Raw genomic sequence first — 22,968 nt, 5'->3', positions numbered from 1 at the left:
ATTTGATGCACATCATTTGGTCTTAGGTCAAAATTATAATGATGTAATCTAGTAAGGTAATATAGGTATAAATATAATCACTGCTTAAATAACCAACGTCATAACTTTTGGTCTAACGTAACACAAAACTTCATCAAAGCATAGAACGTCACACAACTATGCAACATAACAAATGGATCAATGAGACAACACAACGTGAGTAAAGTGAAGTGAAAGCTTTATTAAGGTTTCCAGATTGCACTAGTAGAATAGAAGCATCAAGTAGAATAGACTAGAAGGAGCACACAAAAACTGAAAAAATAACTTTTTCTTGAGGAGGAGGAGGAGAGTGATGGAGTCGACCTCGAAATATCTAAATCGATTTCCATCTCCCACTCCCTTCACGTGGACATCTCGTGATCTCTGTGGTTCATTGACTTGGATCGTTTTCTTGATAAATAACTAATGAACAGTTCCAGCAGTGCGCCAAGTGTACAAAGATGAAAGATTCCCTCCCCATTGATTTCGAAAAGCACACAGCAAAGATTCTCCTCCTCAAACCCTAACCCCACGGAGATAGAAATCGTTTCCTGCGAGGGACCTTAGGGCTATTACCATACACCATCATCCCCACACTGGATCCCACAATATCTTGATTCTCTTCAAAAGCCAAACACACCCACACTCGCCGTCGTTTTCAGAACTTGTCTAACTCCACTCAAACTCCGAGAGTATTTTCCTCTTGTTTTTTTTTGTCCCCAACGCTCCTTTCAGCACCTATAAATACCTCCCTCCCCCTTCTCATTTTTCGCCATCATCAACAAACACAACACACACAGAGCTCTTTGCCTCTTTCTCTTCGAAAGATCGATCAATTGTTCGATTAGGTCAAATTTCTCATTATGTCTGGAGTTTGGGTTTTCAAGCAGAATGGTGTGATGCGCCTGGTGGATGATTCGTCTTCCTCCAGGAGGAAGGCGTTGGTGCACTTGCCCAGCGGCCAGGTGGTGAATTCCTATTCGGCGCTGGAGCGAATCCTCACCGGGCTAGGGTGGGAGAGGTACTACGGCGGCGACCCCGACCTGTACCAATTCCACAAGCACTCTTCCATCGACCTAATTTCTCTGCCCAGAGACTTCAGCAAGTTCAACTCCGTTTACATGTACGACATTGTCATTAAAAACCCCAATCTCTTCCACGTCAGAGACATGTGATCAATCACTACTATTGAGTGAGTGAATCTTATTTGCTCTCTTCAGCTCGATCTCTATCATCTCTCATTTATATATCAATTCCGGTTTCTTTCTGGGATTAATTAGTCTTAATTTGGTATATGGTTTTTCTGGGTTTCATGGGTACACATACGTAGAGTTATAGGTTTCATTTGATCTCCTCTTTGCATTGGCTTCCTGGTTTACTTTAATAAAAAAGCGTGATCTAGATGGTGTGTTGTGTTCGATCCGTTCAACAATTTGTATTGCTTTCTGTAAAATATAGCTTTTCTATCAATGATAAATGAATGTCGATATTGAAGAACCAAATAGCTCAATCGTCTGTAATTCTGTGTTTATATACCTGCTCATTGTGCCATGTCAGCGAAAGTGCAGATATGTTTTTGTGTATGGATCTGCGTGTTGGTAACCAGGTGTTGCTATTGAGTAAGAGACTAAGAGACAGTGGCAGTTTGGTAATTAGATTGACTAATTGACTTCTACTTCTACAGCACATGCTTATAGATCGATACAGGACATGCTCTGATTTGATTGTTACTGTTATGATTCCATCTGTGAAAGAGAACGAAATATACCTGTTTCATAATCTCAGTCATTTGAAAACAAAATTAAATAAAATTTGCTAATTAATTAGGATTTACTGTTAAATAATCTAATGTGGAAATTTGATTCTCTCTGAAGAATCCACACGTACACCATATATAGTTAATTTACTATAAAAGATTTGGATAATAAAAGAAAAGGAAACAGAACATGACAATACTCTCAAAAGCTCAACAGGTCTTGTAAGTCAAGATTTCACTAGTTTTTAGGAAATTTAGTTTGAAGTTTTCTGCAGAGAGTTATGATAAATTAACTGAAGGTGGTTCATGATGATTGAAACTCGTGAAAATGTGTAAGTTTTTATATTAATCTAATATTCCATTGCTTGCAATAAGTCTTTATTTGTGCCATGCAAATGTCTTTAGTGTAAATTTCAAATTTACATAGAGCAAAAGTTGTCATATTTTAGAGTAATATTTGCTTGAATAAATTGTTCCTCAAAAAATGAGATCTTCACTTTCATACTTTATTTCTATTAAGTTACGAGTTTTTTAACTGTGTATCCCACACGATCATTTTCATGATATAAGATTTTCCTCGATGGTCAATTGTGATGGCTTAGCATTGGTTTCTTCCTACTACTCTGCGATGGAGGATGAGTATCTTTTTGGTGGGATCTTCAATGATCGAGGCATTCCCCTTATTTCTCTTGCCGCTCGGTGTTGAAAAATACGTGTTTTTTGGAAAGTTAATGAGTGCAAGTCAAAGTCTACTGAATATGTCATTGTAGATGATGCTTTCGAACACTTTCGTAGACGTTACATATATACTCTCGTAATTAGATTCGCCCTCTACCTTCTCAGCAGTCAACTCGGACCATTTAGGATCAACTCTCCCTAAATTCTAAGAATCTTGGGTTATGTAATCTCCTCTAATAACCATATAATTTAAAAAAAAAAAAAAATTTAAGAATTTCATATTAACCATATATGAAGCAAGGACAGACATTATCCAATAATCATTATCTCACCAAAATATGTTATCTCTCTAAAGGGGATCACTTATATATCCAACATCCAATCATATAAGACGAGCACTTTATTTGATTGGGTTGCGATTGGAAATGATTCTACTAAAACGACATCGCGAGGTCCCCAGGGCGAGGGCGGGAGAGCAAAATCGAAAGGCCTTCACGTGGAAGCATATGGTTAATGCTTATTCACGATGCCCCGTGTCACCTGACCACGTGGCATATCCACGTGGGAACTGTTGTTTACGAGCCACGTGTCTGTTGCCCAGTTGTTGACTTTATTTGGTAAAATGGGGACCCAAGGCCCAATCTGGATATTGATTGCCTGATATTAGTCTGACCATCCAATAAGAAACCGCCACATAAGCAAATGATAATATTATATTCCATAAATACCCCGCGTTTGGCTCGTCGAAATACCAAAAACATCCGCAAACGGTAGAAGCTCATTGGTTAGCCGTGCTGCTCACGTGTCACGTCGGCCGTATCTCAAATTCTTTTGTAATTTTAAATTATTATTATTATTTTTTTTTTGGGATTTGAAGAGCAGTGGGATGTCAAATCCAAAAGGTCTTTTGGAAATGAGAATGTACTCAATGTCCATGAAGTGGCAACAGCAAAACTGTATTTTCCGGATTGTTTGTATATGTATGACACTTTGAACGATGTGATTTTTGAAAAATTCTAGAACGTTTGATAATAGTCCGCATTGTTTAATCACTAAATCAACGAGAAATGTTCTGAAGTATGATAGAATTTGTGGGTGAGTTAAATTACGAGTGACAGTCAATAATAGCATTGCTTGTTGAAGGATGTCGACATAATGTGTGCCTCTTCAAACTAGGGTTTAGTCATTGAGTTGTAATAGGAGAAGATTCTAGATTACCTAGTTATGTTCGTATTCTATTACCTTTTATGTACTCTGTAATTCCCTATTTAAAGGGCTCCTATTATCAATGATAACACACAATTCTCTCTGCAATTCCATTCTCCTACAACACGTTATCAGCACGAGTTCTAACCCTAGCCCAAAAGAAAAGAAAAAAACCTAAAAACTCTCTTACAAAAATCTGCCGCAGCCCTCCTTACCCACAAGACCCTAGCTCGGCCTACCTCCTGCCGCAACCTCCTGCAGCCCCTGCTGCCCCAGCCCCCTGCAGCTCGCCCTGCACACCTACGCAGCCCACGCTGCCACCTGCCTGTGCCACTGCAACCCACTGCCTCCCTTGCGCGCGCTGCTGCCCGGCCCGCCTACCCAGCTCGCCTACTCCTCACAAATCTGCAGCCCACCGCCGCAGCCCGTGCTGCTGCCTGCACACCAGTCAGCCCAGTCCACCAGCCAGCCAGCCTCCTTGCAACGCACCTGCCTGCACACCTTCTGCCGCAAGCCACACCACCCTGCCCGGCCTGCTTGCTGCCCCCGCACTGCAGCCTACCGTCCTGCAGTCTTGCCCAGCGACTGCCTTCTGCCAGCGAAAGAAAAAAAAAAACAGAAAACAGTAGGAAGAAGAAGAAGACGCATAGAAGAAGAAGGGAGGAGTGGGCCCAAAAGAAAGAAAAGAAGAAAAAAAAAAAAAAGGGAGAAGCAGGCCTGGGCCGCGAAAAAAAAAAGAAGAAGAAAAAAACAAGGGGAAGGGAGAAGGGCAGCCCACCAACTGCCAATTTCCGACCAGATTCCGGCAATCCTAATTTAGCTACACGCTTGCATCAACACGCGCGTGTATAAAGAATCGTAAAGCAAAGCTTCAAATTACCAAGTAAGTTTTGTGATTAAAGTTCCTGCATTTTTTGTCTTTTAAATTCCATTATTTGCTGCAGGTTTTTTGAAATATACGAACATAGGTTCGATTAATTGATAAGCGGAATTGTGGGGATTCACGCTTAACGAACTAAGAGCGTTCGTAATCAATGAACTAAGAGTGTTCATAATAAATGAACTAAGAGAGTTCGTATGAACTAAGAATGTTCATAATGCTCGGACTAAGAGCGTCCGTAAGCATCAAATTGCGACCATATTAAAACATCATTGTTTGGTCTAATCCAAAATATTCTTGGAAATCTATTTCTTGGTAGCATTAAGGCTTGGAAATATTATATTAGTTGTCGTGGAAGTTTTTACTCCGAAACTAATCTATTCTCCTTCGTTTTTGAATGTCGAATGCAAAAACTCGACTTCACTAAACCAGATTCGAATGACATTGGTTATCACCGATGGGTGATTAACGTCAAGAATCACCTCACTACTAATGAGATTCTGTGGAGTAGAGCTCACAGAATATGAATTAATTGAGAAATCCTCTCGACCTTCATGTCTCAGCACTATTGGTTGCAAAGCAATATAGGCTTGAGTGCAATCTAGACGGATCACGAGATTTCATTAGCTTGTCACTACTATGGTAGTTACTGGATAAGATGACAACATACTCGTGGGAAACTATAATTCAAAGGCCCGTTGAAACTGAGAGCGTTCACGAGGCGAATTATAATAGCGCACCGAAAGAAGGGCGCAAGGAGCGGAACCCTAAAAGTTAGGGGACAACAAAATGGACGTGTGGGTCCATACAACCACCCTACAAAGGAAGGAAAACCGCGAGATACGCAGACACGTGGCAACTTTGGCCAACGTGGGAGAGGCAAAATCGGCGCCGCCGGTAGTGGTGGTACCGCCACCAACACCCCTAGAAGATGTCCAAATGCACAAGGTGCATCTCAATTAATGGGTGAGGTAATGCTATAGATGTGGATCTTAAGAGTATTGGTTTAAGCGCTAGAATGCGAGTGGAAAAACAAAGCTGCACAATACAAGATATATAAAAGATATGAGAGAGCATGAGGCTCATCTCGCAGCCGAAGGAGATGATGGAGATGACAATGACGTCAATCTCATCATTACGGACTTCAAATCTGGCGAGGAAAACAACAATGTTGATGCCGCAGATTTTGATTAAATAGTCTTTCATTTTCCAAGAATTATGTAATGGCAATTGTGCCTTAATGAATAAATGACATTTGGTTTTAACTCTTTCTCACTAGGCGTACTTAATTAAATATGATGTCTAGGAAAGTAATTGAGATTAGTGGTACTTAAGAGAGCCTCGCTCCACCGACATCTCTCTCTACTTCCCTGGTCATATTTGATTGGAATTACCAAAAGGATTGAGTGACTACAATTTGTCTACATTTCATTTTATTTGGATTAGATTTGATCAAGAAACTTTGATGTAATCGTTGACTATTATTAATAAAGTGTCGATTCTTTTAATTTCGAGCTTTATTCACTTAGGTATGTTTCCCAGAGAGCTAGAATGCCTCGCGGATAGTGCTGCTACTCACATCATACCTTGACATAGGCAATTAATCCTTAGATGATGCCTACTTAATCTTCTGTGACTACGATGGTAGGCCATCATGATTGATTCATGGTCAAGGACCAGCTCATTGCCAAATGGCACATTGATTTATGTCACTGAAGCTCTCTACGCTCCTAGGGCCGGAGGTCCCCCTTTTGAGTTTCCAAGATATTAGAGTCAACGATTTTCATGTGGAAACACATAGCGAGAATGGACATAAGTTCCTTTGCATTATCTCTAATGACTACGAGTATTAGAGAAGCTCATGTGTCGCTCTAGTGAGTTATATGTAACCACTATTCAAGTAATTGAGTCCAATAATGTCATAAAAGATGATTTTTGGGACATCGACACATATAGGCTTTGGCATGATCAATTGGGACATCCAAGTCATGATATGATGATCCGTTTATTAAAGACTTCACACGGACATCCATTCTTTCGAGTGAAAAGAAGTATGAATCAAAAGTTGATTCAAGGAGAAGGGTCATGCCATCACCCCCTACGGCAAGAGCTTGGCATTGACGCCAAGAGTGGCAATGTGCCACCTTTCTCCACTTCTCAAGTCAATTGTGATTTCGTGGCTCAACCAAAATCCTCATTGGTTGCTTCTAAGGCCCATCGCTCGTTTCCCAAAGCCTGCTCTTTAAGGATCGAGACCATCCTATGCAAAGGACACATGTGCTCTCAGAGAATCTAAAGAGATTTTGTGGATCGACACAACCAACTTGCGGACTACTTAGATGTTTTATGTTGTTGGTTGATATGCGAACACGCTGGTCACGTGTCACACTATCGTCCACTCGTAATGCTGCTTAAGATGAACTCCTAGCCCAAATCATATGGCTACGGGCTCACTACCCGGATCATCCCGTTCAGTCAAATCATATGGCTAGAGAGTTTACATCGAAAATTTTCGATGACTATTGCATATCATTGGGTATTGATATCAAGTATCATATTCCCATATACACACCCAATTGGTCTCACGGAAAAGCCACCATTAAAAGACTACGATGGTAGCCCGGACTTTGGTAATGCGCACCAATATTTCCGCTTGGGTTATGCAATATCGCATGCAGCTATGCTAATTCGTCTACGACTCATAGCATCCACTCAACTTTTATTTGCGTTACAGCTAGTGACTGGGTTCGAGTGTAATATCTCGTACTTATGCATATTTGAGTGTGCGGTTTATGTGCCAATTGCGCCGCCACAACGCATCAACATGAGTCATTGCAACGAATGCATATATATATATATGTGTGTGTGTGTGTGTGTGTGTGTGTGTGTTAGGACATAGGCCTCCAACTATAAGTCTGCCACGTAGAACCCTTGACAGGCGATTTCTATTTCGCTGGATTTGCGAATTGTCACTTTGATGAGACAGTCTTCCCGTCGTTAGGGGGAGATTAGAACGTCAATGTTCAACAGGAACGACAGGAATTGTCGTGGTCTGTCCCCACTATGTCTCATCTTGATCCCCTAAAAGTGACGAGATCACATATACCTGCTGCAAACATGCCTGCAAGGATTGATGTCCCCACAAGAGGACATGGTGCCACCCAGAGAAGATGGGTACGGCACCACCACCATGGATGGTGGTATGGTGACGCACAAGGTGGCATAATGGCGTCATAGGCCATGGGTTCCGCTAGAGAGCGTAGGAGACCCATAGGTTCGATGGATTCTCGCCCTAAGAAGAGAGCGAGTTTGGCACAACTTGATCCATTGATCATTGATACTCAAAATCTGTCTCATGAGAATATTTTGGATTGTGGTTATGTCCAAGAGACATCGTTGGGGGACGCCTCAATGTTAGAACCAATTCCTGAGAATATAGAGCTCTCTACGAACTACACTAGTGTACATGAGGACATTGAATTGTTGAGACCAATGACATCGAACCTTACTCCGTTGAAGAATGCCAACGTAGAGAAAATTGGCCTAAATGGAAAGATGTGATCCAGGTTGAATTGGATTCACTAAACGAAGAGGAAGGATTTCGGGCCTGAGATGCCAACACCTCCTAACATAAAACCTGTTGACATTAATAAGTCTTCGTTAGATAGCGTGATGAGAAAAAGAGATGATAATCTCGCCTTATGGCGCAAGGCTTCTCACAAAACGACCTGGAATCTACTACGAGAAGACATATTCTTTCGTAATGGATGTCATTGCACTCCACTACCTTGTCAGTTTGGTAGTTTCCAAATAACTGAACATGCAGCTTACGAATGTGGTCACTACGTATCTCTATGGGGATCTAGATACGGAATATAATGAAGGTTCTTGTGGACTTCATTTACCCAAGTCAAGTGGCTCTAGACCACGGAGCGTGTTTGCAACGAGGTTGAAATGCTCACTAAAATGACTACTTGATTGGGAAGAGATATGATGAACTATGCCCACGCGTTTCCATGACAAGTTCCGGATTTGCAATTGTCGCGGTTTATGTTGATAAACATAATTGGAACCCTTGAGAGTTAAGGGAAACCGCTGAACACCTGAAATCCGAGTTTGAGATTAAGGACCTTGGGAGAACACGGTTTTGTCTAGATTCAGAACTTGTATATCGTGTCTATAGATGCTTAGGCATTTTGATAAAGTCAAAGATGCACTCCCATAGTCGTCCGTAGTCTTGGCCCTAAAAGGGATCCGTTTCGTCCCAGGGATGATGACGAAGACGTGTTAATAGCAAAAGTGCTTACTTATGTACAATAGGCGCATTATTGTACTTATCACAATACAAGACCGGACACCTCAATTGTTATGAACTTGTTGGCTAGATATAGCCCTGCGCCAACGCAACGCCATTGGACTTGTATAAAGGCAATCTTTCGTTACTTAAAATGTACGATAGATATGGGCTTGTTTTATCCCTACAGAGAGAAAAGAAATGACGGAAATGTGGGATCAGACCCCACAAGGCAAAATGCCACCTTCCGTGCTCCTCTTCCCCTCCATCAAAATGACAACGATGTCTTGATGGGTTTTGCTGATGCAGGGTATCTCTCTGACCCTCACAAAGGTCGCTCCCAAACGGGTTATGTCTTTACCATGGGAAGCACTGCGATATCTTGGAGGTCTACAAAACAGACCCTTGTTGCTACTTCCTCAAATCATGCAGAGATTATTGCTCTACATGAAGCCGTGCGAGAATGCATATGGCTAAGGTCTGTGATTAGACATATTCGAGGAACTTGTGGTTTGAAGTCTACCATAGATGAACCTACTTGCATTTATGAAGATAATGCAGCTTGTATTAAGCACATGAAAATAGGTTTCATCAAGGGCAACAACATCAAACATATATCGCCTAAGTTCTTTTACAATCAGCAACAACATTGATCACTTCTAAAGATTGAAGTGAATCAAATCCGATCTGAGGATAATGTAGCGGACTTATTTACTAAGTCGTTACCAAAATCCACCTTCGAGAAACATGTGAAGAGCCTCGGATTGAGAAAGTTATCCGAACTCCCATGATTGTAACAATCAGGGGGAGATGTCGACATTAGGGGGAGGCATGATGTCTACATGTTCGATCTCGAAGAGTGAAGGACGTGTTGTGCTCTTTTTGTCCTTCGACCAGGGTTATTTTTGTCCCACTGGGTTTTTGTTACCTGGCAAGGTTTTTAACGAGGCAACAATCAAAGCGTTATTATCAAGTTTGAGCGGCACAAGGGGAAGTGTTGAAGGATGTCGACATAATGTGTGCCTCTTCAAACTAGGATTTAGTCATTGAGTTGTAATAGGAGAAGGTTCTAGATTACCTAGTTATGTTCGTATTCTATTACCTTTTATGTACTCTGTAATTCCTTATTTAAAGGGCTCTTATTATCAATGATAACACACAATTCTCTCTGCAATTCCATTCTCCTACAACATTGCTAACCTTACTAGTAAATCAATGAGAATGTTTTGAAGTATGATAGAATTTGTGGGTGAATTAATGTGAAATACCCAATATTTTCTGCTCTCTTATTGATAAAAAAAAACCCCTACAAATGGATGGACATACCACATGGAATAAGTGTCATTACTAAATACCTTGTTTATTGAAACGGAAAGCAATGTTGGATAGTTCCTGCAATGCATAATATGCATTATATACGGGGCACATTTATCATATGTTGTTTTCGGATACAGATAAGCTGTCCTTATATCAAATCCAAAAGGTCTCTTAAATATCAAGAAATGACAATGTCCAGGAAGTGGCAACAGCAAAACTTCAAAACTGTATTTTCTGGGTAGTCGTATGACACTTAGGACATTGTCCTTTCTAACAAACCTTGGACATCTGATGAAGTCCGGATTGTTTAATCGTTAAATCAATGTGACATGTTTTGAAATATGATGGAACTTGTGGGTGAGTTGAACTACAAGGGACAGTTAATAACACAGCAGCATATTGAGTTAAGCCATAAAAAAATCATGTAGACCACATCTCTATCTCTACTACTATAAAGCCGGGCCCTCTTTTGGTGTCAAAGGCTTCACCAGTTTTTAGAAGTCTCCATATTACCCATGGTGAAACAACAATTAACTTAGATGAAAATGTCTACAAGGGTTAGTATAGTAAAGTACAAAAAAAAAATAAAGAAAAAAGAATAAGGGGAAAGTTGGAGAAAATCAAACTGCAGTACGGGAGCCACGTTCAGAAGCGGTTCAGCTTCAACTGACGCAATCACATTCATAATCACATTCATTTCATACAAATAGCCAATAATGAAGACAGAAAGAGAAGTTGGCGATCGAACAAGAAAACGAAGAGACCAGGTAAGGTTATGCAGATTAATTAAACTATTTTTGAAATTTTTTTTTCTAGGATTTGAGAAGAGGTTAATTATTAGTATTTTTAATGTTTGTTGGAGCGGGGTTTTAAATGAATTGCATGAAAAATGATTTCGTTTAGACCACGCAGATATATAATTGTTTCCATTGACACGAAAGATGCAGTGACTGTAGAAGTTTATCCAGTCTGCTATCCAAGTACGTTCAAATCTGTAAGTTTGTCATCATAGGTTCTTGCAAAAAAAAAAAAAAAACCACGAAATTAAATCCTTTCTCCCATTCATTCCTCTACTTTTGTAGTTATTGTGTGTTTCCTTTGTCCATTTTAACAGTTTCAGGATTTGGAACAAAGAATGCAAAATTGTTTGATATACTCTACTTCTACGAGTCTTGGAAAGATATTAGAATCGAAATTCAAACTGAAATCATACAATACCTACCTCTGATACGAATCTTGTAATCTGTAATATCATATTCATTTTTTTGGTGGATTTTAATAGATATTGGTTGTTATTCTCAGTCTTTTTATATTTTCAGAAATTATAAGTTCAAGCCTTGATGAGCATTTTTCTTTTTCTATGTCATTCAGGAAGTAGTACCATTCTTCATGGTGGTATGGGGGATAAGATGCATATGTGAATTATTCTATACGAGCACAAGAACGAATATATGCTGCTATATACTTGATTGGTAATGTATGGAGAACCCCTTAGATGAGGATGGCTGAAGCATTAGCAGATTCAAGGGTGAATTACTATATTATATTTGTTTGATTGTTGTTCTTTACTTTATATTTTGGCTGTTTATGGGCATATAAAAGAGAGCAATGAGGTTCAAACGGTTCCTTTTTTATGGGGATGTTTGCCTTTCACAATTTCAGTAAAAAAAGGGGAAGAGATGGATCAGAGAACAAACACAAGACTTGAGCTATGAAGAGGCAATGAATCTCTTAATTTGGTTGAATGGTATTGTACTTACTGTTAGCTGGTGAGTTTTGTTTTTGTCAATAGTTCTGCAAATTTCTGTTTTTTTTTTTTGTACGTGTGTGTCATCTTTATTTATCTCTACTATTGGTTCCGAGGTGCTCAAATGATGAATTACTATCTGCCACAGAATAGGCCTTGAAGATCAAGTCTGTGCATTGAAGGTATCTTAATTTTTTTATGTTTCTGTATATTGTTCACATAAAAGTAGAGTGAGTTAATTTTTTTGTTCTTTTTCTTTTACTGGCTTTGTTCATAACGATAATATGACGACTAATCAGGTTTTTGTAAGAGATCATGTTTTTCTGTAGTTAGCTTCTTAATACATCTTTGGTGCTGCAGAATCATTTGGCTTTCAAAGTCCACAAGCTCTATGGAGTATGGAAAGATATAATTTGGTTTAATTACAAAGGCTGTTTATTACAATTGGAGATTTTGTAATGCATACTGCAACTTCAAAGTTGTGATGTAGTTGACAATGGTTGATGATTAGTTTTCCCGACTTTATGGGAAATCAAGTTTCATGTGCCCATGTGAATTCGGTGCTTATAATAATGCCTTTTCTACTAAAGCATGATAAAAGTTTATAAGTTCCAGGTTTTCTTAAATACTTTACTCTTACTACTATATTTTTTCTTAATTGTCTGATTAGGTTATCTTTGTCACATTAGCTGCTAGCCTTTGCAGCCTTAATCTACTCAGAATCCATGTGTACATTTGCCCGTGTTTGGATTAGTTAAGGTTCTTATGGTTGCTACTTATTTTCTCAGGTTCATGTGCTTCTTTCTATTTGGATCTTTACTTGGGTTTCCAGAGCATGTTTTACAGTTGTATTTGCACTTTGTTTTGTGCTCTGACTGTTTCAATTTTATGTTCATTGTAATTTTTCTTTCATAAGAGGTAAGATTGATGTCCTCCTCTTCTATTATACTTTTTTTTTTTTGATTAAGCCTCTTCTATTATACTTTGTTTCCTTCATATATTAAAAAAGAAAATGGACGAATGGTTGCCGGGTATTATTGGTGTGTGGATGCTTTCTATCCCTCTATACTTTCACCAAGGCGAGAATATCAATTAAGTCAATATTACTCGAGAGAAATATTAGCCATGGAACAATAATACTAAACACACGCGCGAGCGCGGCCCTTCCGCAGGCTAGTATATGGAATCAAAAGTGATTTATAGGCTGAAAACCTATTTAAATCAGTGAGATACCCAATATTTTCTGCTCTCTTATTGATCAAAAATGAAAAACCCCTATGAATGGATAGACATACCACATGGAACAAGTATCATGACCAAATACCCCGTTTATTGAAATTGAAAGCAATCTTGGATGGTTCATGCAAATACATTATACACTTGATGGCATTTGGACACTTTATTTTGTACATGCACAAATAGACATGTTGATTCTGATGTCAAGTACTCTATTTTACATTGCCATTTCCTGACTACCCAAGCCAGATCCTAGTTGCTCCACAATAAGAAAATTGGGATGCCGGATTTAAAAGGTACCACCCTCCCATTTCTAAAATCCTAATATTAACATCCACCAATGATAATTTTACCCTGCCTTTCGAGATCATAAAGCATGAGAAGTGCTGCAGAGTCTAGTGAACTCTTCTTATCTGACCTAGGATCTCCTGTGCATTCGATGTTGCCCAAATTGGGTATGTACAACGTTATTGTTGATATGAAACTATTCAGAGAAAAAAAGTCGAAAGAGATGGTTAGTGGCATAATCATCATATTCAATTTGAGAATCTAAGGGAGGAAAGATACTTTTGATGCCAAAATAAAAGAGACGAAGAAAAAGCAACATTATTGAAGTAGATAGGCTGATGCATATGGTTAACCTGGAATCCTTTTCTGTTGGTTTGAAGGTAGGCATTTGCCATTGTAGTTGTTTGCACAGCTCGTAAAGAGAGACTCGAGGTCCTCCTTTCTTCATGTTGATTGCTTTGATAACTGCGTACAAGAATCCCACAGCATGATTAGAAAACATAAGCTTGATTGTGACTCTGATAAGTGGGGGACCCAAATATAGATGGTGCAAACCTGGGATGTCATTTTTCGAACCACTTATTTTTCTGTCAGTGGCTGGCAAAGAAAGTCCAGTTGCATCCATAGGCAGATGCATCTCAGTTTTCTTTTGCTTTATTGGAGATGAATCATCAACTTGGTCAGCACCCAGTTTTCTCTTCCTGGCAGACCCAGAGTGTGTAATACCTCTTTTCTGTAGCATGGATGTTTCAGCATCAGCAATCTTTTGTTTTGAAACTTACGAGAAAAAAAAAAACTATAAAATCCTACAAAAGAGATCCATATTCTCGATCTTTTTCTAAAAGATATATTGTTTTCCTTTTCTTTGACCGTCTGTAGAATTCCACAAATTCTTTTGCAGTCAACTTGTTTCAGTGTAGGTACACTGTACTGAGGATTCTGGTGGACTGTCCCAAGCTACACTATTGATCTATGAAAACATAAGTTATTCCTAAATTTTCTCTAAAATCAAAGAAATTTTTTTTTTGGTTACATAAAATCAAAGAATTTTGAAAACAAACATAGCTGCTAACCAGATAATGAGATACTATTATAATTGCAGAATGTCCAAACCAATCTGAGATAGTCGTCGAGGTCTCAAAGAAATATTAAAGAGTAGGAAGCAGACATTGGAGAACTAACAAACCTCAAGCTCCTTCAATAAATGATGAGCTGCTTCTCCTTTTGCGATTTTCTTACTCCGATCAATCCCCTCTCCAATCAACAGGACATCTTTCAGCTGTACACTAAGCTCCGCGTGAACAGTTTCACCCTTCTTTACAGTTTGTTCTTTATAAAAGTACCCAAGTGAGCCACATAATTCAATCAGTCCACGCAAGGGAGGCAGCTCAAGTTTATCAGGGGTCACAATTGGAGATAACAGTGGTTTGTATACTCTCCACACTTCGTCAAGGTTGAGCTCCGTATCAATTAGTATTGCCCCTGCAATACTTTCCACCATGTCTCCAAGAGCCTATAGAGACGTCATTCATAAATACAAAAATCATAATAAAAACAATGGATTCCCAGTGGTATTCAGAGAGACATACCTTAGGACCTTTTGGCCCTTGAAGTTTGTCACCACTATCATGTTCAGAAAGCAACTTTACATATTCTGTTATTTGACTTTGAAGTAACCCAGAGCAATGTTGTAGATGCTGTTGAACGTTGTGTCTCACAGCAGCTTGAGCAAAGTTTTCATTGTTAACTGAAGCGGCACGCAAGTCAGTTAACTCACCTGGATCAATATCTTTGTGGTTCTGATAGAGATACCATGTGATAAGCAGGTCCAACACACAATCACCGAGAAACTCTAGTCTCTGTTGAAGTTTCAAAAAATTAAGAAAAGGAAATATAAGGAACTGTTTACTTATATATAAACACAACAATCTTTACAAGTTCACGATAAATTCTCCTCCTTACTGTTCTAGAACCATCATCTTCTTTTTTCAAAGAAATAAATAGTGAGCAAGAAAAAGTGAATCACTACCTCATAAGAATAGCCAAGTTTTGATTCTTGCTCAGATGCATGTGTTATAGCTTCCTGTAAGAGACCCTTGGTAGAAAATACATAACGAAGCTTTGACTCTAGGATTCCAATCTCATCCACTTTTGGGTTGCAGGAATGAAGTGATGCAGTAGTAATTGCTTCAGAAACCAAGGATGGCTCAAGTTCTACATCAATTTGGAGCCACTTCATAAAATGGACTGCAGCAGATAATCCACCAGCTACATAGTAAGCTCCTATAAGGGCTTCAACGCAATCAGAGATTGTTTTGGAACCCATCCATCTATGGCCCTTGTCACAGCACTTTCCAACCACAACTTCACGGTCTCTAGTTTGAAACTTGCTATCTACTGGAACTTCTAAGGTATCCACTCCACACTCACAAGGAACAGGTCGTATAGAGACCTGTCCTGGACCAACCCAACGGCGTGGATCAAAAGCACCATCACGTATATATCCCTATCAAATAATAAACCAAACTCATTATCACACAACGTCGAAATCAGTGACCAATTAAATTGATGCAAGTCATAGTATCATATATATGGACAAATACCTGTAAGTTTCGATCTATTCCCAATTTATGCAGGTTAGCGTTACAAATTACAGACTGGCGCAGAGAAGATAATTGTCCATCATGTTTTTCGGGATATTTTAGGAAGAGGTGGCAGCCTACAGTATACTTTAGCACTGAATCACCAAGCAATTCCAAACGCTCCATGGAAAAATCTTCACTGCATCTGAGTGATGTAAGTGCTTCTAGAATCTAAACATAAGAGATTAGTTGGATCAGTCATATTGCTAAAAGATGAAAGCGACAAATCACAAGTACTGTAACCGAGATGCATGGCACATACCAATGAGCTTGATATCTGTAAGCTGGAATGACTGTCAATCTCTTCTCTGAGTTGGCTGGCTAACATCAAGGATTCCAATCGATGAATCAATGATGGTAGTAGATAAAATGACTTCAAAACGTCTCTTCGCAATCCAGTACAGACTAGAAGCTCAGGAGGCATATGGGCATACATACGTTCCTTTCCATTAACAAGGCCAGATTCTGATGTCTTACCACTACCACCTGCCCAGTTGAGAGAATATCAGAAACCAAAATTACAAAGTGAGCTTGTAGTGCTAAATCACTCAATTTCACTGACCAAAATTCAAAGAGAGATGCATTTATAACTCCAATTAATTTAAGAGACATGATGATAGCATTCTTGATTTTTTTCACAGGAAACTTTTAACTCAATCATATTGCCGGTATCATAATTGAATTGAGGATTATAATTGATGTCTTTCTATGGTACAATCAATGTTATGCGAATCCTTTGTGTCTACCAACCATAGAGAAAGGGGCATACAACAACAGGGTCATGCATAAAAGATCATGAAGATGGGAATGACAATCTACAGATTGTGTGTAAAAGCTGTTGCATGTAAATCAACAAACCTTCGCCATTGAAGTTCACAAGAAGGTTGTGTGGATTATGATTTTGCTTCAGCCGCAACAGAGGCTGACCCGGATACATGAGCAGAACCCCATATCTGAACAGAACTAGCACAATTGTGAAAACTGTAAGATGACATCTACAGAACATCAAAAATATATGAAATCACATACTTTTTGTGGAAGTACTCAGCATAGGTATTGTACTGTGATGTGTCAAAAGGACTCTCAGCGGATGTGTCACTCAAAACCTCAAAAACAGAATATATTTTTCCGGTGTGGATGGCCACTACCACCATATCTTTGAGATTTTTTTCATTAACAGAAGAATCAGCAAAGTGGAATATCTGTGAACTATTGCATCCAGTCCCAGATGCGCCACTTCTGCTTTGCAATGAATTCCTTGCATCACCCTTACAATGCTGAGCACCCAACAATGCATTTTGCTTCAAGAACTCTACCACAGAAACACAAGAACTGATCCCTCCCCAATTTATTGTCCAAGATTCATTATTTGAATCATCCAATGTTTCAAGCGGAAGAACCAAATACATGTATGATTGCCTCCACAGCTTTCTAGTTTCTTTCATAAGTAAAAACTCTCTCTGCTTTTCAGCTGGGTTGGCTCGATGAAACAATTTCCCAAACAATCCATTGAAGAAAAATTCCTGAAAGAGCTTTGCTTTTGCCATCTGATAAGAAAAATATAGTTACATTAAGTACTTCCCCAAAATAAATAAGCTGTACTTGACTTGCAAAAGCTTATGATTTACCTGTTTTCCATCCAAACGAACTTGCCCACAGGAAGAAACAGAAGCTTTAACTTTCTTTGAAACCAAGTAAAGCGTCAATTCAATATTCCCCACATCCTTAGCAAGCTCTGACTCAATCAGAAGAATAAATCCAGAATATAGCTCGGTAACAATATCACAGGAGAAGTCAAATTTATAGGCGTAAAAAACGGCACCATCAAGTTTTTCTGCCCAAGTTCCTGACAGAGCGCGAATGCCAGTTGTCCCATGTAGTTCCTTCCTTTTAGTTGTTCCTTAAAGGGAAAATACAATTTTCTAATTAACAGGACGGGAAAAAACAGTGGTAGAAGAAAATGCCAGAGCACATACAAGATGGGTACCTAAACAAAAATCAACATGAAGTAAAACAAAGAGATTGGTCTAAAATGTGCATATAGACGTGATAACCGGAGAGAGTTAGCCACTGTCTTTATGTTATTCAGCACTTGAATATAAAAGACAAACTAAGACATTAAGCAAGCAACAAATTGTGCCAACTAAACTACTACATCATCCTTTAAAATCTCTTGCAAAGGATATTGCACCACTGCTCCATCACCTTAAAATGTGTACCAAGATCAATAAACAGAAAAAAAGAAAAAAGAAAAAAAAAAAGAGCTCCTGTGTCCAGAAGAAACAATTAATTAACATTGATTTCACTAATATGATGTCAAAAAATACATACCTGCACCAGAAGTTGGCCCTTTGCTTTCTACATTTATATCTTTCTCCAAAGGCTTATCAGTGGACGGGAGAAGATGATCATTCAAGGCACCCAATTGATGCAGCTTCTTACAAGCTTCTAAGCATACAACCTGCTTTGATAAAGCGGAGTTTTTGCATGCAGGACCGACCAAGGTTTGGAAAGCCGCATTTGGAGGCAATGTAATCTTACATTCATAAGAATCTCCGAGATATGAAAATTGAAATGCTGGTCTTGGAACAAAGTACCTGTACCCAGTGATCAAATAGCGGTACAATAAGTAACGAAATAAAAAATTGAGCTGTGAATTGGTGAATAATTACTGATGAGGAACACACATACTTGTCTCTGGGAAGCGTGTCACAATACTTATGTATAGTATGGACACTGGAATCTGCTGTAACTGATGCTCCAGTGGCATTCACAACATATTCACTTATTTCATCAAGTGTACATGGTTTCAAAACGCTTTCTTCAGGATCTCTATTTAGAGCTGTATTTGTCATCAAACCTTCGCTCTTGATGATCTCATATAGTTGATCCCTCTGTTGCTTGTTTCCCCTGTATGAAGGGATAATTAAGATCACTTGAGGACACAAAATAAGGATGCCAACAGAGGAAAGCTTCAACTTATTGGAGATTTACTATGTGCACCTATTGATATTTTGATGAAGTGAAACGATAAAGCAATGATCTTACCTTTCTAGCATTATAATGAATTGAGAGTTATCTTGACGAGCCCGTCCTCTGGACTGGACATAACTACGCACTGTCTTTGGCAAGTCAAAACGTATCACACAGGAGCAGTTTGGAACATGAATTCCCTCCTCAACTACATCGGTAGAAAATAATAAATTGACCTATATAGCAAGAGTACCAGTTCAGTATTAGGTTCTGATATGTCTAAACTTCTCATAATAAATTGAACTACTCATAAGTCAATCTTTTTTCCTACAACATCATTTACCTCCCCAGAGCTGAATAACTTCAATGTCTCCTTTTGTACTTTTGGTGTCAGAGCACCAACTGATGTAGTACTCCCAGTCAAATAGGAAATTTTGAAATGAGGCAAGGAGGTAACTTTTCTCATAAATCTTTCAATCACTTTAGCAGTGACAATTCTATCCACAAAGATGAGGCACAGTAGTTCCCTAGATACTCTGCAACCAGAAATCATGGTCAAAAATCAATTTTGCAATCAGACGAATAAGATTTTGAAGTCATTTCCTTACCCAAACGAATGGAAAAGCTGAACAAGTTCATTTAACTTTGGAGATATGTAGCCCAAATCTACTGCCTTCAAATAGTCAAACCCAACATCCAAAAAATTTTCACAACCTGAAAAGTGAAAAGAAGAAGGGAATACTGAGACATATATAAAGTCTTTAAAGGAGAACATGAAGTTGTTAGCACCATAAAGGCATAATGGTTCATGAAAGAACGTCAGGAACATAGTGTTATTTTTCATCTATCTTAAGAATCTGAACCTGAAACACTATCAGAAAGAGCATCATGTTTTGGTCCTCGTTAATTAAACTGACAAGAAAAACAATGCAACAATTATGATTATGTCATATGAAATTAAGCAAAAGCCTGGGGGTGATTAAGAGAAATTTCAAGTTTTAGTAAATTATAGCATATCACTGACTTGCATATAAGATCGTATTAGCACTGTTAGAGAGAAAGCCAAAGAATGGCATACCATTCGAAAGAGATTGCTTGATTATACCAAAAACTTCCTCAAGAAAATATCTGCACTGCAAAGAACTTTCTCTATAAAATTCACACTCTTCGCTAGTAGGAGCATTCTCTAGACAGACCTTCACAGCCTGCAAAAGAACTCAGGTTATAACCACAACCAGAATGAAGGACCATAGAAGTTCAAAAATTAAATTGGAAGCAACATGAAATGGAAATTACAATCGTTGGAATAAAGTGGCAGAAACAAGTTCAATGGCAACACATATCATTTCTTTGACTTTCCTCAAGAGACTATCTTTCATTAAATTAATACTTAAGATCATACCTCATAAGCACATATGAGACCAAGGTAGTCCAGGCAATACAGGATCTTTTCATAGTCATTAGACAATCGTTTCCGCAGGGCCTTAACTTTGTCATCCAAATCTTTGAAATTGCTTTGAATTGATTCTTGCAGCTTTAAAAACGAAGCATCATTCTGTCCATGCATTTAAACATCTGTTAGTATCCACACTCTACATGAAAAGCTTGTAATAAGTATCAACCAGGAGTACCTTCGACCAAGAGGCCTTGATCTTTTCTTTCAAATCCAAACTCGAAAACCATGTTGGGTTATAAAATCTACGAGTTTCTTTCGCAGTAGGGGCATATACTTCCATCTCTGTTTTATCCTCTATAGTATAAATCTGAGCAAATTATAAGACAGTAAATCATCACATATGATCCATCAATAGTAACCCAAATTGACAACTCAAGAAAAAAAAAAAAAGGCGGATACCTGGGAATCCAAAATGCTTTCAAGTTCAGATATTTGATCTTCACAGTCCATTGTGGATGAGACACCTGATCCATAAATTTTAGCAGTATGTTTGGTATCAATAACGGACATGTAAAGAGCAATCCTCTATATAAACGAAAAACATAGTTATACATTGAAACAAGAGTGAAGAGAAACAATAGATAATAGCAATTTATTACCCTTTCGAATTACAGGAGAAGCCGTCATTCCAAAAATTTTTGGCTTGATACTAGACCTGTGATAAAACTCCTGTACCCAAAGTGAAAATATTGTCAAGTTGGTTGACTACAAATGATATATACTATGCATATCTCTTAACAAATCACAACAAAGAAAATGGAGGAATACAGCAACGAAATCAACCTTCATTATCTTTGTATAAGGGTGGTTGCCGGTAGCCCGATGGCACTCATCCATAATCATCAAGCATACTGCTTCTATGGTCAAGAATGCCTTTCTTAAGGCATCCAAAAGAATCTGGGGTGTCATAACCAGTACCTACAGGATAAAATAACAGGTTCATCAACCGAAAAAACTTGCTACTTCTGTTTTCTTATAAGGAATCTAACAGAAATATGTTATGTGCCTTAAGAATAGTACTTGTTAATACTTTAATAGCTCTTTTCAAATGTGGTTCTCACTATGCTAGAAACAGAAAGGGAAATTCAGATAAAAACTCAATAATCATGCAGAAAAACTAGAAACAAAAGGATTAACAAAATGAACTGTGATAAATTATACTACATGACTTCTGAACAAATTAAGTAATTTCTCATAACTAACTAACACAAGGAACTAAGCAAAGTGAGCACGGATCAGCTTCTTACTTCGTCAGCAATAAAAAAGATGTCTTTCAAATTTCAACGGATTAAGAACATTGCAGAAAGTGCAAAGATAAGGAGCACTGACATATAAGCATGAACATCAACCTCATTAATCTAAATTACTGGTCAAGATTTTCAAAAGAAGTAAACTTACATCATGGGTTTTAAATTCCTTTTCCCAATGCTCCTTATCCCACGCATCAACCCCCTTGGCTCCATAATACTCCTCTACTTTAAAAGTAGTGTGTTCTTTAATAACCTCAAATTGCTGGAAATACCAAGAGCCATTCAGTTCAACAATCTTTGAGACAACCAATGATCCACATTACCAAAAGGGGAACAGAAAAGAGTACCTGATGAACAAGATGAACAGTTGGGGCCAAGAATATGATCAATTTGTTGTCACCAGATGACTTGATAGCTTGACCAATTTCATCAATGAGCATCACAGCTATCATTGTCTTGCCAGTACCTGTCTCCATCACAGCTATTGTGTTCCTCCTCCTAGCAACCTCATACACTTGTATCTGATACCTATTAACCAAAACCACACACCCAAAAAAATTCCCACTATCAAAATCTTAACTTTACAGGCACCCACAATGCCTTAGACAGAGATAGTAACTCAAAAAAAAAAAAAAAAAAAAAAAAAAAGACCTTCTGGGATTGAGGCGCTTTGAAACTCCTTGATCGGCGGCGGCACCATGATCATCAGTGGTTTCAGTGAAGCTGCGTTTCAGGGGAATCTGGCCTTCTTCCTCTGGCAAATGCATGTTGCAGAGATTATGAAAACAAAGAAGGGCAAAGATTCCACAGAAAAAACAAAAAAAAACCTGAAGAAGCCCTAAGAAATCATAAAGGCTTTTTTTTTTTGGTTGTGGGTTCTTCTTAACACCAAAGTGGGAACTGTGACTGCAGACTTTGGGACTGTGAACTGTTCCTTTCTTTTTTTTTTCTTAATGGGGTTTTGTGGCACGTGAAGGTGACGAACCGGGTTAGGCAAGTGGACAAACGACTGGGTTCGGAATTTAAAGAATCGGCAGCTCCTTCTATTTCTTGTTTTTTACGGCCACAAGAAGAAGAAGAAGAAGAAAAGGTACAGTACCTCTCTGAAAGTGAATAACCCTTTTACTAGAAGAAGAAAAACAAGGTCAGTGAACTTGCACGACCACACTGGTAAACTCTAAATCCGAGATTTACTTTTGACCAAGCTAAACTCGAATTACTTAAACA

The 22,968-nt window shown here is 38.5% G+C and overlaps 2 protein-coding genes and 1 long non-coding RNA gene across 3 annotated transcripts; 2 read left to right on the top strand and 1 right to left on the bottom strand.

The window, feature by feature from the left end:
- The first annotated feature begins 779 nt into the window (after positions 1–779).
- On the top strand, positions 780–1,601 carry LOC133739567 (flowering-promoting factor 1-like). Its single transcript, XM_062167348.1, has one exon. The coding sequence runs from the start codon at positions 882–884 to the stop codon at positions 1,191–1,193; it is 312 nt and encodes a 103-aa protein (XP_062023332.1). The 5' UTR covers positions 780–881; the 3' UTR covers positions 1,194–1,601.
- A 9,188-nt stretch (positions 1,602–10,789) lies between these two features.
- Positions 10,790–11,915, top strand: LOC133736797 (uncharacterized). Its single transcript, XR_009859729.1, has 3 exons — positions 10,790–10,916; positions 11,521–11,677; positions 11,812–11,915. It is a non-coding gene; the product is annotated as an uncharacterized LOC133736797 (long non-coding RNA).
- A 1,294-nt stretch (positions 11,916–13,209) lies between these two features.
- On the bottom strand, positions 13,210–22,791 carry LOC133735736 (endoribonuclease Dicer homolog 3a-like). Its single transcript, XM_062163167.1, has 25 exons — positions 22,393–22,791; positions 22,089–22,269; positions 21,890–22,003; positions 21,275–21,409; positions 21,091–21,160; positions 20,891–20,955; positions 20,667–20,798; positions 20,438–20,590; positions 20,114–20,240; positions 19,644–19,749; positions 19,379–19,571; positions 19,111–19,271; positions 18,754–18,972; positions 18,394–18,659; positions 17,691–17,962; positions 17,092–17,609; positions 16,921–17,015; positions 16,325–16,548; positions 16,024–16,233; positions 15,450–15,926; positions 15,010–15,279; positions 14,607–14,933; positions 13,976–14,153; positions 13,774–13,885; positions 13,210–13,616 (listed from the first exon to the last, which is right to left on the bottom strand). Exons 1-25 carry the CDS (start codon positions 22,506–22,508, stop codon positions 13,460–13,462), a joined length of 4,878 nt encoding a protein of 1,625 aa, XP_062019151.1. The 5' UTR covers positions 22,509–22,791; the 3' UTR covers positions 13,210–13,459.
- Positions 22,792–22,968: the final 177 nt, after the last annotated feature.

The sequence above is a fragment of the Rosa rugosa genome, chromosome 3, assembly GCF_958449725.1.
Source record: "Rosa rugosa chromosome 3, drRosRugo1.1, whole genome shotgun sequence".
Taxonomy (NCBI): Eukaryota; Viridiplantae; Streptophyta; class Magnoliopsida; order Rosales; family Rosaceae; genus Rosa; species Rosa rugosa.
The sequence above is the reverse complement of the archived record's forward strand: the minus strand, read 5'-3'. Positions and strand labels throughout refer to the sequence as shown.